At 37.4% G+C, this 22,350-nt stretch overlaps 1 protein-coding gene and 1 long non-coding RNA gene across 3 annotated transcripts in view; one reads left to right on the top strand and one right to left on the bottom strand.

Moving 5' to 3' along the window:
• The window catches only part of LOC121955150 (acetyl-coenzyme A synthetase 2-like, mitochondrial), a 69,259-nt gene that overhangs the window by 3,793 nt on the left and 43,116 nt on the right, over positions 1-22,350 (bottom strand). For both annotated transcript variants that reach the window (XM_088089270.1, XM_042502974.2), the window contains 3 exons: positions 2,054-2,166; positions 1,568-1,694; positions 1,332-1,459 (listed from right to left, as the gene is read on the bottom strand). In XM_088089270.1, the coding sequence (XP_087945396.1) occupies positions 1,332-1,459; positions 1,568-1,694; positions 2,054-2,166 (368 nt within the window). The remainder of the gene's footprint in view (positions 1-1,331; positions 1,460-1,567; positions 1,695-2,053; positions 2,167-22,350) is intronic.
• LOC148186842 (uncharacterized) lies at positions 2,158-14,524 on the top strand. The gene is made up of 3 exons (XR_015779092.1): positions 2,158-3,074; positions 3,176-3,286; positions 14,186-14,524. It is a non-coding gene; the product is annotated as an uncharacterized LOC148186842 (long non-coding RNA).

Here is a 22,350-nt window from a genome sequence, read left to right as displayed (position 1 = left end):
GATGAGATCAGCCCAGAGTTCCTTAAGGCCCTGGATGTTGTGGAGCTGTCATGATTGACACGTCTCTGCAGCATTGTGTGGACATTGGGGACAGTGCCTTAGGACTAGAAGACTGAGGTGGTGGTCCCTCTTTTTAAGAAGGGGGACCGGAGGGTGTGTTCCAACTACAGGGGGATCACACTCCTCAGCCTCCCTGGTAAGGTCTATTCAGGGGCACTGGAGAGGAGGGTCTGACGGATAGTCGAACCTTGGATCCAGGAGGAGCAATGCGGTTTTTGTCCTGGTTGTGGAACTGTGGACCAGCTCTGGACCCTTGGCAGAATCCTTAAGGGTGCAAGGGAGTTTGCCCAACCAGTCCACATGTGCTTTGTGGACTTGGAGAAGGTATTCGACCATATCCCTTGGGGAATCCTGTGGAGGGTCCTCCAGGAGTATGGGGTATCGGACCCCCTGATACGGCCCGTCTGTTCCCTGTACGACCGGTGCCAGAGCTTGGTCCGCATTGCCGGCAGTAAGTCGGACTTGGTTCCAGTGAGGGTTTGACTCTGCCAGGGCTGCTCTTTGTCACCGATCCTGCTCTTAACTTTTATGGACAGAATTTCTAGGAGCAGCCAGGGCACTGAGGGGTCTGGTTTGCTGACATCAGGACTGGATCGCTGCTTTTTGCAGATGATGTGGTCCTGTTGGCTTCATCAGACTGTGACTTTCAGCTCTCACTGGATCGGTTCGCAGCCAAGTGTGAAGCAGCCGGGATGAGAATCAGCACCTCCAAATCCAAGGCCATGGTTCTCAGCCGGAAAAGGGTGGAGTGCCCTCTCCAGATCGGGGAGGAGATCCTGCCCTAAGTGGAGGAGTTTAAGTACCTCGGGGTCTTGTTCACGAGTGAGGGAAGGATGGAGCGGGAGATCGACAGGCGGATCATGCAGCGTCTGCATTAATGCGGACTCTGCACCGATCTGTCGTGGGGAAGAGGGAGCTGAGCCGAAAGGCAAAGCTTCCGATTTACCGGTCGATCTTTGTTCTTACCCTCACCTATGGTCACAAGCTTTGGGCAGTGACCGAAAGAACAAGATTGGGGGTACAAGCAGCCGAAATGAGCTTTTTCCGGGTGGCTGGGCTCTCCCTTAGAGATAGGGTGAGAGGCTCGGTCATCTGGGAGGAAAGGAGTAATTCCTTTCATATCCAACAATATTTGTCATGTTATAATTTTTACTAGAGTGCTAAAACTCACACTTGATGTTGTCAAGTGTTGTCAGTATATTAATGTTTATAAATGTAGCAGCAATGCTCAAAAACATTTAGAATTTGTGTTAATTATTAATCGACCTTACCACTACATCCTCTATCTCGGCTGTCCCAATCCTGTGACCGCTCACATTGATGACATCATCGAGGCGGCCAGTGATTTGATAATACCCCTCCTTAGAGCGATAGGCGCCATCGCCAGTAAAAAAAAAACCTATTGGCACAAATATAGAGATGAAGAGAATTTTTTTCTTCACCAAAAACTTGACAAATTGAGAATAACTATAGAAATAGACTTTATCTTGAACACATCGTACTGTACCAGGATACGGCATGCAGTAGGTCTCGATGAATCTCTGGTGGTTATTATGAATAGTTCGGGCCATACCAGGCCAAGGCCGCGCTACACACAGAGCTCCTGCTGTGGGGTTAGAAGTCAGCACTTTTCCCTGAAGAAAATTTTAAAAACAGTGATTAATGTTAACACAAGAAACAAGAACAAGGGCTGAGTAAAGCTCTTAAAATGCTGTTTGTAGAGGGAGGGGTAGAGCTCAGAGACACCACTCCAACTGTCTGCATAATCTGTGCATTTCAAAAGCCACTGGGATAGCCGCAAAGTAGTATGACAGATTTTTAATAGGGAGTTTGGCACGCACAGAGTGGGACTAACGGGTGGGAGCAGGGTGGGTATCAAAAGTGACACAGCTGGTGACTATTTTATAATCCTAATCTGACCCTCCCTTGTGGGCTGTTCCCAGCCAGCCAACATTTTTAGGGACACAGACACACACTGAGATGAGCCACACACCTCGGTGTCCATAAGCACGGGCTTTATGCCAAAGAAAGGTCTCATCGCCATTCCCGGGACAATCTCTGCATCTGGGTCTGATGGCCTTGGGGTGATGCAGATGCCACCTGTCTCTGAGAACACAGAGCAAAACAAGACCGATTATAAAGCTGCAGATACACACACACACACACACACACACACACACATATATATACTGCAAATCACTGTGAAAAGAAAGGGACAGTAAGAGAATACAAATTATCAACAGCTTGTAAATGTAGCATAAACCCATCCCATTTCTACATATATAGGTTGTAGAATTAATGCATGAACAAAAACAGGGACCCATGATAAAGTAGGACACAAAAATTGATCCCACAATCGCATTAGATATTGGCACCCAAATAAACAGTATTTCTGAGAACTCTGGACTAAAATCCCCCTCCCTCCGACATAAAATGCTATGGCTTTCTTAATACTATTTTTGACGACATACTGTACTATGACTTTTATGATACTTTGGACGACTTACTATAGTATGACTTTTTATGGTATTTTTGACAACTACTATAGTATGACTTAGTAGTTATAGTATGACCATTTTGGACCACATGCTATATAGTATGACTTTTTGGGCGATTTTAGACCACATGCTATTGTATGACTTTTCTATGTGGTTTTGGACCACGTGCTATAGTATGCATTTTTTGTGTGATTTTGGACCACATGCTATAGTGTGACTTTTTCACGCAATTTATACCACATTCCATAGTTGTTGGGATCTGCGGCCCTTGTCTTTCTCCCCTTGCTTCTCCAGTGTTTCCCCTCCCTTCTTGTTGAATGTTTCTCCCCAGTTTGTTTCCCTTGTCTGTTTGTCTTAGGCTGGGTTTGGCTGACCTACATTCTGCTCGAGCTGAACTCCCCACTCACTCGCAACTCATCGCACACCTGCTACTCATCCACTGTGATTGCAAGCAACGTGATATGAACCCGGCTCTCCTCACCATTCTTCACCAGTTCGTTGTGAAACCTCTCTGTGGTAACACCTTGGCCTCTGATCAGTCCATTCTTTGTGAAGACTGTAGAGATTTTTGACTTATATTTCGGAAACCTGCTGAATCTAATTTTTCTTTGTCTCAGGATTTGTAAGACCAGCATACCTTGTCCAGTGTCGCATCTTGTCTCTGAAAAGACTCTACCCTGCTATTCTCCCCCCACCCACATTCTCTGGACTCTGCACTCATAAAAATAGTATGACTTTTTTGTGCGATTTTTGACCATATCCTATAGTATGACTTTTTTATGCGATTTTGGAACACATGCTATATTATTACTTTTTCATGCAATTTGGACCACATGCCATAGTATGACTTTTTCAGGTGATTTTAGACCACATGCTATAGATTTACTTTTTTATCCGATTGTGGGTAACATGAATTTTTTATGTGATTTTGGACCAGATGGAAAATGTGATCATTTTTTTGAAATAGCATAAAATGTTGCAAAAACTGCCGAAAACACCAGAATTTAGCATGTCGAAAAAATGACCAAAGAAGCAAGGCTATAGTATGGCAAAAATGTCAAAATATGTCATGTCCCCAAAATAGCTGAAACACCTCAAAAAAGCATAAAATAGCATGCTGAGATACGCCATAGCATTAAATGTTGCAAAAACCGCTAAAATTAGCATAATTTAGCACGTCGAAAAAATGACAAAAGAAGCAAGGCTATAGTATGGCAAAAATGTCAAAATATGACATGTCCCAAAAATAGATGAAAACACCTCAAAACAGCATAAAATAGCGTGCTGAGACACGCCATAGCACAGAATACTGCAAAAACCGCTAAAATTAGCATAATTTAGCAAGTCGAAAAAATGACCAAAGAAGCAAGGCTATAGTATGGCAAAAATGTCAAAATATGTCATGTCCCCAAAATAGCTGAAACACCTCAAAAAAGCATAAAATAGCATGCTGAGATACGCCATAGCATTAAATGTTGCAAAAACCGCTAAAATTAGCATAATTTAGCACGTCGAAAAAATGACAAAAGAAGCAAGGCTATAGTATGGCAAAAATGTCAAAATATGACATGTCCCAAAAATAGATGAAAACACCTCAAAACAGCATAAAATAGCGTGCTGAGACACGCCATAGCACAGAATACTGCAAAAACCGCTAAAATTAGCATAATTTAGCAAGTCGAAAAAATGACCAAAGAAGCAAGGCTATAGTATGGCAAAAATGTCAAAATATGACATGTCCCAAAAATAGCTGAAAACACCTCAGAACAGCATAAAATAGCATGCTGAGACACGCCATAGCATTAAATATTGCAAAAACCGCCAAAAACACCAGAATTTAGCACGTCGAAAAAATGACCAAAGAAGCAAGGCTATAGTATGGCAAAAATGTCAAAATATGACATGTCCCAAAAATAGCTGAAAACACCTCAAAACAGCATAAAATAGCGTGCTGAGACACGCCATAGCATTAAATATTGCAAAACCCGCCAAAAACACCAGAATTTAGCACGTTGAAAAAATGACCAAAGAAGCAAGGCTATAGTATGGCAAAAATGTCAAAACATGACATATCCCAAAACTAACTGAAAACACCTCAAAACAGCATAAAATAGCGTGCTGAGACACGCCATAGCATTAAATGTTGCAAGAACCGCTAAAATTAGCATAATTTAGCACGTCGAAAAAATGACAAAAGAAGCAAGGCTATAGTATGGCAAAAATGTCAAAATATGACATGTCCCAAAAATAGCTGAAAACACCTGACAACAGCATTAAATAGCGTGCTGAGACACGCCATAGCACAGAATACTGCAAAAATCGCTAAAAAACAGCATAATTTAGCACGTCGAAAAAATGACCAAAGAAGCAAGGCTATAGTATGGCAAAAATGTCAAAATATGACATATCCCAAAAATAGCTGAAAAAACCTCAAAACAGCATAAAATAGCGTGCTGAGACACGCCATAGCATTAAATATTGCAAAAACCGCCAAAAACACCAGAATTTAGCACGTTGAAAAAATGACCAAAGAAGCAAGGCTATAGTATGGCAAAAATGTCAAAATATGACATATCCCAAAACTACCTTAAAACACCTAAAAAAAGCATAAAATTGTGTGCTGGGACATGCCATAGCATTAAATATTGCAAAAACCGCCAAAAACATCAGAATTTAGCACGTCGAAAAAATGACCAAAGAAGCAAGGCTATAGTATGGCAAAAATGTCAAAATATGACATATCCCAAAACTAGCTGAAAACACCTCAAAACAGCATAAAATAGCGTGCTGAGACACGCCATAGCATTAAATATTGCAAAAACCGCCAAAAACACCAGAATTTAGCACGTCGAAAAAATGACCAAAGAAGCAAGGCTATAGTATGGCAAAAATGTCAAAATATGACATGTCCCAAAACTAACTGAAAACACCTCAAAACAGCATAAAATAGCGTGCTGAGACACGCCATAGCATTAAATGTTGCAAAAACCGCTAAAAACGACATAATTTAGCACGTCGAAAAAATGACCAAAGAAGCAAGGCTATAGTATGGCAAAAATGTCAAAATATGACATATCCCAAAACTACCTTAAAACACCTAAAAAAAGCATAAAATTGTGTGCTGAGACACGCCATAGCATTAAATATTGCAAAACCGCCAAAACACCAGAATTTAGCACGTCGAAAAAATGACCAAAGAAGCAAGGCTATAGTATGGCAAAATGTCAAAATATGACATGTCCCAAAAATAGCTGAAAACACCTGAAAACAGCATTAAATAGCGTGCTGAGACACGCCATAGCACAGAATACTGCAAAACCGCTAAAATTAGCATAATTTAGCACGTCGAAAAAAATGACAAAATAAGCAAGGCTATAGTATGGCAAAAATGTCAAAAAATGACATATCCCAAAACGAGCTGAAAACACCTCAAAACAGCATAAAATAGCGTGCTGAGACACGCCATAGCATTAAATGTTGCAAAAACTGCTAAAATTAGCATAATTTAGGACGTCGAAAAAATGACAAAAGAAGCAAGGCTATAGTATGGCAAAATGTCAAAAAATGACATATCCCAAAACGAGCTGAAAACACCTGAAAACAGCATAAAATTGTGTGCTAAGACAGGCCATAGCATTAAATATTGCAAAAACTGCCAAAAACACCAGAATTTAGCACGTCGAAAAAATGACCAAAGAAGCAAGGCTATAGTATGGCAAAAATGTCAAAATATGACATGTCCCAAAAATAGCTGAAAACACCTCAAAACAGCATAAAATAGCGTGCTGAGACACGCCATAGCATAAAATATTGCAAAAATCGCCAAAAACGACATAATTTAGCACGTCGAAAAAATGACCAAAGAAGCAAGGCTATAGTATGGCAAAAATGTCAAAATATGACATATCCCAAAAATACCTAAAAACACCTCAAAACAGCATAAAATAGCGTGCTGAGACACGCCATAGCATTAAATGTTGCAAAAATCGCTAAAAAAAAGCATAATTTAGCACGTCGAAAAAATGACCAAAGAAGCAAGGCTATAGTATGGCAAAAATGTCAAAATATGACATGTCCCAAAAATAGCTGAAAACACCTCAAAACAGCATTAAATAGCGTGCTGAGACACGCCATAGCGTTAAATGTTGCAAGAACCGCTAAAATTAGCATAATTTAGCACGTCGAAAAAATGACAAAAGAAGTAAGGCTATAGTATGGCAAAAATGTCAAAATATGACATGTCCCAAAAATAGCTGAAAACACCTGACAACAGCATAAAATAGCGTGCTGAGACACGCCATAGCATTAAATATTGCAAAAACCGCCAAAAACACCAGAATTTAGCACGTTGAAAAAATGACCAAAGAAGCAAGGCTATAGTATGGCAAAAATGTCAAAATATGACATATCCCAAAACTACCTTAAAACACCTAAAAAAAGCATAAAATTGTGTGCTGAGACATGCCATAGCATTAAATATTGCAAAAACCGCCAAAAACATCAGAATTTAGCACGTCGAAAAAATGACCAAAGAAGCAAGGCTATAGTATGGCAAAAATGTCAAAATATGACATATCCCAAAACTAGCTGAAAACACCTCAAAACAGCATAAAATAGCGTGCTGAGACACGCCATAGCATTAAATATTGCAAAAACCGCCAAAAACACCAGAATTTAGCACGTCGAAAAAATGACCAAAGAAGCAAGGCTATAGTATGGCAAAAATGTCAAAATATGACATATCCCAAAACTAACTGAAAACACCTCAAAACAGCATAAAATAGCGTGCTGAGACACGCCATAGCATTAAATGTTGCAAAAACCGCTAAAAACGACATAATTTAGCACGTCGAAAAAATGACCAAAGAAGCAAGGCTATAGTATGGCAAAAATGTCAAAATATGACATATCCCAAAACTACCTTAAAACACCTAAAAAAAGCATAAAATTGTGTGCTGAGACACGCCATAGCATTAAATATTGCAAAAACCGCCAAAAACACCAGAATTTAGCACGTCGAAAAAATGACCAAAGAAGCAAGGCTATAGTATGGCAAAAATGTCAAAATATGACATGTCCCAAAAATAGCTGAAAACACCTCAAAACAGCATTAAATAGCGTGCTGAGACACGCCATAGCATTAAATGTTGCAAAAATCGCCCAAAAAAGCATAATTTAGCACGTTGAAAAAATGACCAAAGAAGCAAGGTTAAGTATGTCAAAAATGTCAAAATATGACATGTCCCAAAAATAGCTGAAAACACCTGAAAACAGCATTAAATAGCGTGCTGAGACACGCCATAGCACAGAATACTGCAAAAACCGCTAAAATTAGCATAATTTAGCACGTCGAAAAAATGACAAAAGAAGCAAGGCTATAGTATGGCAAAAATGTCAAAAAATGACATATCCCAAAACGAGCTGAAAACACCTCAAAACAGCATAAAATAGCGTGCTGAGACACGCCATAGCATTAAATGTTGCAAAAACTGCTAAAATTAGCATAATTTAGGACGTCGAAAAAATGACAAAAGAAGCAAGGCTATAGTATGGCAAAATGTCAAAAAATGACATATCCCAAAACGAGCTGAAAACACCTGAAAACAGCATAAAATTGTGTGCTAAGACAGGCCATAGCATTAAATATTGCAAAAACTGCCAAAAACACCAGAATTTAGCACGTCGAAAAAATGACCAAAGAAGCAAGGCTATAGTATGGCAAAAATGTCAAAATATGACATGTCCCAAAAATAGCTGAAAACACCTCAAAACAGCATAAAATAGCGTGCTGAGACACGCCATAGCATTAAATATTGCAAAACCCACCAAAAACACCAGAATTTAGCACGTCGAAAAAATGACCAAAGAAGCAAGGCTATAGTATGGCAAAAATGTCAAAATATGACATATCCCAAAACTACCTTAAAACACCTCAAAACAGCATAAAATAGCGTGCTGAGACACGCCATAGCATTAAATGTTGCAAAAATCTCTAAAAAAAAGCATAATTTAGCACGTCGAAAAAATGCCAAAAGAAGCAAGGCTATAGTATGGCAAAAATGTCAAAATATGACATGTCCCAAAAATAGCTGAAAACACCTGACAACAGCATTAAATAGCGTGCTGAGACACGCCATAGCACAGAATATTGCAAAACCCGCCAAAAACACCAGAATTTAGCATGTCGAAAAAATGACCAAAGAAGCAAGGCTATAGTATGGCAAAAATGTCAAAATATGACATATCCCAAAACTACCTTAAAACACCTAAAAAAAGCATAAAATTGTGTGCTGAGACATGCCATAGCATTAAATATTGCAAAAACCGCCAAAAACACCAGAATTTAGCACGTCGAAAAAATGACCAAAGAAGCAAGGCTATAGTATGGCAAAAATGTCAAAATATGACATATCCCAAAACTAGCTGAAAACACCTCAAAACAGCATAAAATAGCGTGCTGAGACACGCCATAGCATTAAATATTGCAAAAACCGCCAAAAACATCAGAATTTAGCACGTCGAAAAAATGACCAAAGAAGCAAGGCTATAGTATGGCAAAAATGTCAAAATATGACATATCCCAAAAATAGCTGAAAACACCTCAAAACAGCATTAAATAGCGTGCTGAGACACGCCATAGCACAGAATACTGCAAAAACCGCTAAAATTAGCATAATTTAGCACGTCGAAAAAATGACAAAAGAAGCAAGGCTATAGTATGCCAAAAATGTCAAAAAATGACATATCCCAAAACGAGCTGAAAACACCTCAAAACAGCATAAAATAGCGTGCTGAGACACGCCATTGCATAGAATATTGCAAAAACCGCCAAAAAAGACATAATTTAGCACGTCGAAAAAATGACCAAAGAAGCAAGGCTATAGTATGGCAAAAATGTCAAAACATGACATATCCCAAAACTAACTGAAAACACCTCAAAACAGCATAAAATAGCGTGCTGAGACACGCCATAGCATTAAATGTTGCAAAAACTGCTAAAATTAGCATAATTTAGCACGTCGAAAAAATGACAAAAGAAGCAAGGCTATAGTATGCCAAAAATGTCAAAATATGACATCCCAAAACGAGCTGAAAACACCTGAAAACAGCATAAAATAGCGTGCTGAGACACGCCATAGCATTAAATATTGCAAAAACCGCCAAAAACACCAGAATTTAGCACGTCGAAAAAATGACCAAAGAAGCAAGGCTATAGTATGGCAAAAATGTCAAAATATGACATATCCCAAAAATACCTAAAAACACCTCAAAACAGCATAAAATAGCGTGCTGAGACATGCCATAGCATTAAATGTTGCAAAAATCGCTAAAAAAAGCATAATTTAGCACGTCGAAAAAATGACCAAAGAAGCAAGGCTATAGTATGGCAAAAATGTCAAAATATGACATATCCCAAAACTAGCTGAAAACACCTGAAAACAGCATTAAATAGCGTGCTGAGACACGCCATAGCATTAAATGTTGCAAGAACCGCTAAAATTAGCATAATTTAGCACGTCAAAAAAATGACAAAAGAAGCAAGGCTATAGTATGGCAAAAATGTCAAAATATGACATGTCCCAAAAATAGCTGAAAACACCTGACAACAGCATTAAATAGCGTGCTGAGACACGCCATAGCATTAAATATTGCAAAAACCGCCAAAAACATCAGAATTTAGCACGTCGAAAAAATGACCAAAGAAGCAAGGCTATAGTATGGCAAAAATGTCAAAATATGACATATCCCAAAAATAGCTGAAAACACCTCAAAACAGCATTAAATAGCGTGCTGAGACACGCCATAGCACAGAATACTGCAAAAACCGCTAAAATTAGCATAATTTAGCACGTCGAAAAAATGACAAAAGAAGCAAGGCTATAGTATGCCAAAAATGTCAAAAAATGACATATCCCAAAACGAGCTGAAAACACCTCAAAACAGCATAAAATAGCGTGCTGAGACACGCCATTGCATAGAATATTGCAAAAACCGCCAAAAACGACATAATTTAGCACGTCGAAAAAATGACCAAAGAAGCAAGGCTATAGTATGGCAAAAATGTCAAAACATGACATATCCCAAAACTAACTGAAAACACCTCAAAACAGCATAAAATAGCGTGCTGAGACACGCCATAGCATTAAATGTTGCAAAAACTGCTAAAATTAGCATAATTTAGCACGTCGAAAAAATGACCAAAGAAGCAAGGCTATAGTATGGCAAAAATGTCAAAATATGACATGTCCCAAAAATAGCTGAAAACACCTCAAAACAGCATAAAATAGCGTGCTGAGACACGCCATAGCATAGAATATTGCAAAAACCGCCAAAAACGACATAATTTAGCACGTCGAAAAAATGACCAAAGAAGCAAGGCTATAGTATGGCAAAAATGTCAAAATATGACATGTCCCAAAAATAGCTGAAAACACCTGAAAACAGCATTAAATAGCGTGCTGAGACACGCCATAGCACAGAATACTGCAAAAACCGCTAAAATTAGCATAATTTAGCACGTTGAAAAAATGACCAAAGAAGCAAGGCTATAGTATGGCAAAAATGTCAAAATATGACATATCCCAAAACTAGCTGAAAACACCTGAAAACAGCATTAAATAGCGTGCTGAGACACGCCATAGCATTAAATGTTGCAAGAACCGCTAAAATTAGCATAATTTAGCACGTCGAAAAAATGACAAAAGAAGCAAGGCTATAGTATGGCAAAAATGTCAAAATATGACATGTCCCAAAAATAGCTGAAAACACCTGACAACAGCATTAAATAGCGTGCTGAGACACGCCATAGCATTAAATATTGCAAAAACCGCCAAAAACATCAGAATTTAGCACGTCGAAAAAATGACCAAAGAAGCAAGGCTATAGTATGGCAAAAATGTCAAAATATGACATATCCCAAAAATAGCTGAAAACACCTCAAAACAGCATTAAATAGCGTGCTGAGACACGCCATAGCACAGAATACTGCAAAAACCGCTAAAATTAGCATAATTTAGCACGTCGAAAAAATGACAAAAGAAGCAAGGCTATAGTATGCCAAAAATGTCAAAAAATGACATATCCCAAAACGAGCTGAAAACACCTCAAAACAGCATAAAATAGCGTGCTGAGACACGCCATTGCATAGAATATTGCAAAAACCGCCAAAAACGACATAATTTAGCACGTCGAAAAAATGACCAAAGAAGCAAGGCTATAGTATGGCAAAAATGTCAAAACATGACATATCCCAAAACTAACTGAAAACACCTCAAAACAGCATAAAATAGCGTGCTGAGACATGCCATAGCATTAAATGTTGCAAAAACTGCTAAAATTAGCATAATTTAGCACGTCGAAAAAATGACCAAAGAAGCAAGGCTATAGTATGGCAAAAATGTCAAAATATGACATGTCCCAAAAATAGCTGAAAACACCTCAAAACAGCATAAAATAGCGTGCTGAGACACGCCATAGCATAGAATATTGCAAAAACCGCCAAAAACGACATAATTTAGCACGTCGAAAAAATGACCAAAGAAGCAAGGCTATAGTATGGCAAAAATGTCAAAATATGACATGTCCCAAAAATAGCTGAAAACACCTCAAAACAGCATAAAATAGCGTGCTGAGACACGCCATAGCATTAAATATTGCAAAAACCGCCAAAAACACCAGAATTTAGCACGTCGAAAAAATGACCAAAGAAGCAAGGCTATAGTATGGCAAAAATGTCAAAATATGACATGTCCCAAAAATAGCTGAAAACACCTCAAAACAGCATAAAATAGCGTGCTGAGACACGCCATAGCATTAAATATTGCAAAAACCGCCAAAAACACCAGAATTTAGCACGTCGAAAAAATGACCAAAGAAGCAAGGCTATAGTATGGCAAAAATGTCAAAATATGACATATCCCAAAAATACCTAAAAACACCTCAAAACAGCATAAAATAGCGTGCTGAGACACGCCATTGCATAGAATATTGCAAAAACCGCCAAAAACGACATAATTTAGCATGTCGAAAAAATGACCAAAGAAGCAAGGCTATAATATGGAAAAATGTCAAAATATGACATGTCCCAAAACTAACTGAAAACACCTCAAAACAGCATAAAATAGCGTGCTGAGACACGCCATAGCATTAAATGTTGCAAAAACCGCTAAAATTAGCATAATTTAGCACGTCGAAAAAATGACAAAAGAAGCAAGGCTATAGTATGGCAAAAATGTCAAAATATGACATGTCCCAAAAATAGATGAAAACACCTCAAAACGGCATAAAATAGCGTGCTGAGACACGCCATAGCATTAAATGTTGCAAAAAACAGCTTATAGTATGGCAAAATGTCAAAATATGACATGTCCCAAAATAGATGAAAACACCTCATAAAATAGCTGATATAGCATTAAATGTTGCAAAAAACGCTAAAATTAGCATAATTTAGCACGTTGAAAAAATGACAAAAGAAGCAAGGCTATAGTATGGCAAAAATGTCAAAATATGACATGTCCCAAAAATAGATGAAAACACCTCAAAACAGCATAAAATTGCATGCTGAGAAACGCCATAGCATTAAATGTTGCAAAAACCGCTAAAATTAGCATAATTTAGCATGTCGAAAAAATGACCAAAGAAGCAAGGCTATAGTATGGCAAAAATGTCAAAAAATGACATGTCCCAAAACTAGCTGAAAACACCTGAAAACAGCTTTAAATAGCGTGCTGAGACGCACCATAGCACAGAATACTGCTAAAACCGCTAAAATTAGCATAATTTAGCACGTCGAAAAAATGACCAACGAAGCAAGGCTATAGTATGGCAAAAATGTCAAAATATGACATATCCCAAAACTAACTGAAAACACCTCAAAACAGCATAAAATAGCGTGCTGAGACACGCCACAGCATTAAATGTTGCAAAAACTGCTAAAATTAGCATAATTTAGCAAGTCGAAAAAATGACCAAAGAAGCAAGGCTATAGTATGGCAAAAATGTCAAAATATGACATATCCCAAAACTAACTGAAAACACCTCAAAACAGCATAAAATAGCGTGCTGAGACACGCCATAGCATTAAATGTTGCAAAAACTGCTAAAATTAGCATAATTTAGCAAGTCGAAAAAATGACCAAAGAAGCAAGGCTATAGTATGGCAAAAATGTCAAAATATGACATGTCCCCAAAATAGCTGAAAACACCTCAAAACAGCATAAAATAGCGTGCTGAGACACGCCATAGCATTAAATATTGCAAAACCATAAAAACACCAGAATTTAGCACGTCGAAAAAATGACCAAAGAAGCAAGGCTATAGTATGGCAAAAATGTCAAAATATGACATGTCCCAAAAATAGCTGAAAACACCTGAAAACAGCATAAAATAGCGTGCTGAGACACGCCATAGCATTAAAACATGCAAATATGGCCAAAAACATCAGAACATAGCATTATTAAGCTTCTTAGATTGTTAAACTGTATGTTTTAACTAATTTTAGTTAACATTTTTAGTTAAAGATTTTTTTCATCCTATTCTCAATTTATTTACCTTTTAGTTTAAACTACTATATTGTTTATTTACTGTGTTTTTAGTTTTTTTACTCCAGTTCTGGTGTTTCCTCACAGAGGGCCCTTTGTACCAGGAGCCGTGATGGGCTCTGGCTGTGGAGGAATCGTCGTGGGGGTTGCCCTGTTTCGGCTGGATGGGGGGGTCCTGTCCACAGCTTCATGGTTTTAACGTGGACTCTCCCGTCTGTTTGGGGCGGGGTGATTTCTAATCCAAAGCCATTCTGTTCTGTGTTTTGAAATGTCTTTCTGTTTGTGTTCAGGGGGGTGGGGGCTAGGAGGGCCTTAGAAGGAGGGGTTGGTTTATATGTTTAAATGTTTTTTATATTTTTAACTTGTGAAACACTTTGTACTACATTAAATGTATGGAAAGGGCACTATAAATGAAGTTTGATTTGATTTGATGTGATGTGATGTCGAAAAATTACCACAAAAGCAAGGCTATAGTATGGCAAAAATGTCAAAATATGACATGTCCCAAAAATAGATGAAAACACCTCAAAACAGCATAAAATAGCGTGCGGAGACACGCCATAGCATAGAATATTGCAAAAACCGCCAAAAACGACATAATGTAGCACATTGAAAAAATGACCAAAGAAGCAAGGCTATAGTATGGCAAAAATGTCAAAATATGACATATCCCAAAACGAGCTGAAAACACCTCAAAACAGCATAAAATAGCGTGCTGAGACACGCCATAGCATTAAATGTTGCAAAAACCGCTAAAAACGACATTATTTAGCACGTCGAAAAAATGACCAAAGAAGCAAGGCTATAGTATGGCAAAAATGTCAAAATATGAAATGTCCCAAAAATAGCTGAAAACACCTCAAAACAACATAAAATAGCGTGCTGAGACACGCCATAGCATTAAATGTTGCAAAAACAGCCAAAAACGACATAATTTAGCACGTCGAAAAAATGACCAAAGAAGCAAGGCTATAGTATGGCAAAAATGTCAAAATATGACATGTCCCAAAAATGGATGAAAACACCTCAAAACAGCATAAAATAGCGTGCTGAGACACACCATAGCATTAAATGTTGCAAAAACCGCTAAAAACGACATAATTTAGCACGTCGAAAAAATGACCAAAGAAGCAAGGCTATAGTATGGCAAAAATGTCAAAATATGACATGTCCCAAAAATAGATGAAAACACCTCAAAACAGCATAAAATAGCGTGCTGAGACACGCCATAGCATTAAATGTTGCAAGAACCGCTAAAATTAGCATAATTTAGCACGTTGAAAAAATGACCAAAGAAGCAAGGCTATAGTATGGCAAAAATGTCAAAATATGACATATCCCAAAACGAGCTGAAAACACCTGAAAACAGCATAAAATAGCGTGCTGAGACACGCCATAGCATAGAATATTGCAAAAACCGCCAAAAACGACATAATTTAGCACGTCGAAAAAATGACCAAAGAAGCAAGGCTATAGTATGGCAAAAATGTCAAAATATGACATGTCCCAAAAATAGCTGAAAACACCTCAAAACAGCATGAAATAGCGTGCTGAGACACGCCATAGCATAAAATGTTGCAAAAACCGCTAAAATTAGCATAATTTAGCACGTCGAAAAAATGCCAAAAGAAGCAAGGCTATAGTATGGCAAAAATGTCAAAATATGACATGTCCCAAAAATAGCTGAAAACACCTGAAAACAACATTAAATAGCGTGCTGAGACACGCTATAGCATTAAATGTTGCAAAACCGCTAAATTAGCATAATTTAGCACGTTGAAAAAATGACCAAAGAAGCAAGGCTATAGTATGGCAAAAATGTCAAAATATGACATGTCCCAAAAATAGCTGAAAACACCTCAAAACAGCATAAAATAGCGTGCTGAGACACGCCATAGCATTAAATGTTGCAAGAACCGCTAAAATTAGCATAATTTAGCACGTTGAAAAAATGACCAAAGAAGCAAGGCTATAGTATGGCAAAAATGTCAAAATATGACATATCCCAAAAATAGCTGAAAACACCTGAAAACAGCATAAAATAGCGTGCTGAGACACGCCATAGCATTAAATGTTGCAAAAATCGCTAAAAAACAGCATAATTTAGCACGTTGAAAAAATGACCAAAGGAGCAAGGCTATAGTATGGCAAAAATGTCAAAATATGAATGTCCTAAATATACCTGAAAACACCTCAAAACAGCATAAAATAGCGTGCTGAGACACGCCATAGCATAGAATACTGCAAAAACCGCTAAAATTAGCATAATTTAGCACGTCGAAAAAATGACCAAAGAAGCAAAGCTATAGTATGGCAAAAATGTCAAAATATGACATATCCCAAAACTAGCTGAAAACACCTCAAAACAGCATAAAATAGCGTGCTGAGACACGCCATTGCATAGAATATTGCAAAAACCGCCAAAAACGCCAGAATTTAGCACGTCGAAAAAATGACCAAAGAAGCAAGGCTATAGTATGGCAAAAATGTCAAAACATGACATATCCCAAAACTAACTGAAAACACCTCAAAACAGCATAAAATAGCGTGCTGAGACACGCCATAGCATTAAATGTTGCAAAAACTGCTAAAATTAGCATAATTTAGCACGTCGAAAAAATGACAAAAGAAGCAAGGCTATAGTATGGCAAAAATGTCAAAATATGACATATCCCAAAACGAGCTGAAAACACCTGAAAACAGCATAAAATAGCGTGCTGAGACACGCCATAGCATTAAATATTGCAAAAACCGCCAAAAACACCAGAATTTAGCACGTCGAAAAAATGACCAAAGAAGCAAGGCTATAGTATGGCAAAATGTCAAAATATGACATGTCCCAAAAATAGCTGAAAACACCTCAAAATAGCATAAAATAGCGTGCTAAGACACACGATAGCATAGAATACTGCAAAACCGCTAAAACACCAGAATTTAGCACGTCGAAAAAATGACCAAAGAAGCAAGGCTATAGTATGGAAAAATGTCAAAATATGACATGTCCCAAAAATAGCTGAAAACACCTCAAAACAGCATAAAATAGCGTGCTGAGACACGCCATAGCATTAAATATTGCAAAAACCGCCAAAAACACCAGAATTTAGCACGTCGAAAAAATGACCAAAGAAGCAAGGCTATAGTATGGAAAAATGTCAAAATATGACATGTCCCAAAACTAACTGAAAACACCTCAAAACAGCATAAAATAGCGTGCGGAGACACGCCATAGCATTAAATGTTGCAAAAACCGCTAAAATTAGCATAATTTAGCACGTCGAAAAAATGACAAAAGAAGCAAGGCTATAGTATGGCAAAAATGTCAAAATATGACATGTCCCAAAAATAGATGAAAACACCTCAAAACAGCATAAAATAGCATGCTGAGACACGCCATAGCATTAAATGTTGCAAAAAACGCTAAAATTAGCATAATTTAGCACGTTGAAAAAATGACAAAAGAAGCAAGGCTATAGTAAGGCAAAAATGTCAAAATATGACATGTCCCAAAAACAGCTGAAAACACCTTAAAACAGCATAAAATAGCGTGCCGAAATACGAAATAGCATAGAATACTGCAAAAACTGCCAAAAACACCAGAATTTAGCACGTCGAAAAAATGACCAAAGAAGCAAGGCTATAGTATGGAAAAAATGTCAAAATATGACATATCCCAAAAACAGATGAAAACACCTCAAAACAGCATAAAATAGCGTGCTGAGACACGCCATAGCATTAAATATTGCAAAAACCGCCAAAAACACCAGAATTTAGCACGTCGAAAAAATGACCAAAGAAGCAAGGCTATAGTATGGCAAAAATGTCAAAATATGACATATCCCAAAACTAACTGAAAACACCTCAAAACAGCATAAAATAGCGTGCTGAGACACGCCATAGCATTAAATATTGCAAAACCCGCCAAAAACACCAGAATTTAGCACGTTGAAAAAATGACCAAAGAAGCAAGGCTACAGTATGGAAAATTGTCAAAATTTGACATATCCCAAAAATAGCTGAAAACACCTCAAAACAGCCTAAAATAGCGTGCTGAGAGACGCCATAGCATTAAATATTGCAAAACCGCTAAAAACACCAGAATTTAGCAAGTCGAAAAAATGACCAAAGAAGCAAGGCTATAGTATGGAAAAAATGTCAAAATATGACATATCCCAAAAACAGATGAAAACACCTCAAAACAGCATAAAATTGCGTGCTGAGACACGCCATAGCATTAAGTATTGCAAAAACAGCTAAAAACGACATAATTTAGCACGTCGAAAAAATGACCAAAGAAGCAAGGCTATAGTATGGCAAAAATGTCAAAATATGACATGTCCCAAAAATAGCTGAAAACACCTCAAAACAGCATAAAATTGCGTGCTGAGACACGCCATAGCATTAAGTATTGCAAAAACAGCTAAAAACGACATAATTTAGCACGTCGAAAAAATGACCAAAGAAGCAAGGCTATAGTATGGCAAAATGTCAAAATATGACATGTCCCAAAATTGCTGAAAACACCTCAAAACAGCATAAAATAGCGTGCTGAGACACGCCATAGCATTAAACATTGCAAAAACCGCCAAAAACACCATAATTTAGCACGTCGAAAAAATGACCAAAGAAGCAAGGCTATAGTATGGCAAAAATGTCAAAATATGACATGTCCCAAAAATAGATGAAAACACCTCAAAACAGCATAAAATAGCATGCTGAGATATGCCATAGCATTAAGTATTGCAAAAACAGCTAAAAACGACATAATTTAGCACGTCGAAAAAATGACCAAAGAAGCAAGGCTATAGTATGGCAAAAATGTCAAAATATGACATGTCCCAAAAATAGCTGAAAACACCTCAAAACAGCATAAAATAGCGTGCTAAGACACGCCATAGCATTAAATATTGCAAAAACCGCCAAAAACGACATAATGTAGCACGTCGAAAAAATGACCCAAGAAGCAAGGCTATAGTATGGCAAAAATATCAAAAAATGACATATCCCAAAACGAGCTGAAAACACCTCAAAACAGCATAAAATAGCGTGCTGAGACACGCCATAGCATTAAATGTTGCAAAAACTGCCAAAAACACCAGAATTTAGCACGTCGAAAAAATGACCAAAGAAGCAAGGCTATAGTATGGCAAAAATGTCAAAATATGACATGTCCCAAAAATAGCTGAAAACACCTCAAAACAGCATAAAATAGCGTGCTGAGACACGCCATAGCATTAAATATTGCAAAACCGCTAAAAAGCGACATAATTTAGCACGTCGAAAAAATGACCAAAGAAGCAAGGCTATAGTATGGCAAAAATGTCAAAATATGACATGTCCCAAAAATAGCTGAAAACACCTCAAAACAGCATAAAATAGCGTACTGAGACACGCCATAGCATTAAATGTTGCAAAACCGCTAAAATTAGCATAATTTAGCACGTCGAAAAAATGACCAAAGAAGCAAGGCTATAGTATGGCAAAAATGTCAAAATATGACATGTCCCAAAAATAGCTGAAAACACCTCAAAACAGCATAAAATAGCGTGCTGAGACACGCCATAGCATTAAATGTTGCAAAAACCGCTAAAAACACCAGAATTTAGCACGTCGAAAAAATGACCAAAGAAGCAAGGCTATAGTATGGCAAAAATGTCAAAATATGACATGTCCCAAAAATAACTGAAAACACCTCAAAACAGCATAAAATAGCGTGCTGAGACACGCCATAGCATTAAATGTTGCAAAAACCGCTAAAATTAGCATAATTTAGCACGTCGAAAAAATGACCAAAGAAGCAAGGCTATAGTATGGCAAAAATGTCAAAATATGACATGTCCCAAAAATAGCTGAAAACACCTCAAAACAGCATAAAATAGCGTGCTGAGACACGCCATAGCATTAAATGTTGCAAAAACCGCTAATAACGACATAATTTAGCACGTCGAAAAAATGACCAAAGAAGCAAGGCTATAGTATGGCAAAAATGTCAAAATATGACATGTCCCAAAAATAGCTGAAAACACCTCAAAACAGCATAAAATTGCATGCTGAGAAACGCCATAGCATTAAATGTTGCAAAAACCGCTAAAATTAGCATAATTTAGCATGTCGAAAAAATGACCAAAGAAGCAAGGCTATAGTATGGCAAAAATGTCAAAATATGACATGTCCCAAATATAGCTGAAAACACCTCAAAACAGCATAAAATAGCGTGCTGAGACACGCCATAGCATTAAATGTTGCAAAAACTGCTAAAAACGACATAATTTAGCATGTCAAAAAAATGACCAAAGAAGCAAGGCTATAGTATGGCAAAAATGTCAAAATATGACATGTCCCAAAAATAGCTGAAAACACCTCAAAACAGCATAAAATAGCGTGCTGAGACATGCCATAGCATTAAATGTTGCAAAACCGCTAAAATTAGTGTAATTTAGCACGTCGAAAAAATGACCAAAGAAGCAAGGCTATAGTATGGCAAAAATGTCAAAATATGACATGTCCCAAAAATAGCTGAAAACACCTCAAAACAGCATAAAATAGCGTGCTGAGACACGCCATAGCATTAAATGTTGCAAAAACCGCTAAAAACACCAGAATTTAGCACGTCGAAAAAATGACCAAAGAAGCAAGGCTATAGTATGGCAAAAATGTCAAAATATGACATGTCCCAAAAATAGCTGAAAACACCTCAAAACAGCATAAAATTGCATGCTGAGAAACGCCATAGCATTAAATGTTGCAAAAACCGCTAAAATTAGCATAATTTAGCATGTCGAAAAAATGACCAAAGAAGCAAGGCTATAGTATGGCAAAAATGTCAAAATATGACATGTCCCAAAAATAGCTGAAAACACCTCAAAACAGCATAAAATAGCGTGCTGAGACACGCCATAGCATAGAATGTTGCAAAAACCGCTAATAACGACATAATTTAGCACGTCGAAAAAATGACCAAAGAAGCAAGGCTATAGTATGGCAAAAATGTCAAAATATGACATGTCCCAAAAATAGCTGAAAACACCTCAAAACAGCATAAAATAGCGTGCTGAGACACGCCATAGCATAGAATATTGCAAAAACCACCAACAACGACATAATTTAGTACGTCGAAAAAATGACCAAAGAAGCAAGGCTATAGTATGGCAAAAATGTCAAAATATGACATGTCCCAAAAATAGATGAAAACACCTCAAAACAGCATAAAATAGCGTGCTTAGACACGCCATAGCATTAAATATTGCAAAAACCGCCAAAAACTACATAATTTAGCACGTCGAAAAAATGACCAAAGAAGCAAGGCTATAGTATGGCAAAAATGTCAAAATATGACATGTCCCAAAAATAGCTGAAAACACCTCAAACCAGCATAAAATAGCCTGCTGAGATATGCCATAGCATTAAATATTGCAAAAACCGCCAAAAACACCAGAATTTAGCACGTCGAAAAAATGACCAAAGAAGCAAGGCTATAGTATGGCAAAAATGTCAAAATATGACATATCCCAAAAATAGATGAAAACACCTTTAAACAGCATAAAATAGCGTGCTGAGACACGCCATAGCATAGAATATTGCAAAAAACACAAAAAACGACATAATTTAGCACGTCGAAAAAATGACCAAAGAAGCAAGGCTATAGTATGGCAAAAATGTCAAAATATGACATGTCCCAAAAATAGCTGAAAACACCTCAAAACAGCATAAAATTGCGTGCTGAGACACGCCATAGCATTAAATATTGCAAAAACCGCCAAAAACACCAGAATTTAGCACGTCGAAAAAATGACCAAAGAAGCAAGGCTATAGTATGGCAAAAATGTCAAAATATGACATGTCCCACAAATTGCTGAAAACACCTGAAAACAGCATTAAATAGCGTGCTGAGACACGCCATAGCACAGAATACTGAAAAAAACGCTAAAATTAGCATAATTTAGCACGTCGAAAAAATGACCAAAGAAGCAAGGCTATAGTATGGCAAAAATGTCAAAAAATGACATATCCCAAAACGAGCTGAAAACACCTCTAAACAGCATAAAATTGAGTGCTGAGACACGCCATAGCATTAAATGTTGCAAAAACCACTAAAAACGACATAATTTAGCATGTCGAAAAAATGACCAAAGAAGCAAGGCTATAGTATGGCAAAAATGTCAAAATATGACATATCCCAAAAATTGCTGAAAACACCTCAAAACAGCATAAAATAGCGTGCTGAGACACGCCATAGCATTAAACATTGCAAAAAC

The sequence above is a fragment of the Plectropomus leopardus genome, chromosome 16 (genome assembly GCF_026936395.1).
Source record: "Plectropomus leopardus strain MGB_pleo_1.0 chromosome 16, ASM2693639v1, whole genome shotgun sequence".
NCBI lineage: Eukaryota > Metazoa > Chordata > Actinopteri > Perciformes > Serranidae > Plectropomus > Plectropomus leopardus.
This window is presented reverse-complemented; position numbering and strand designations above follow the sequence as displayed.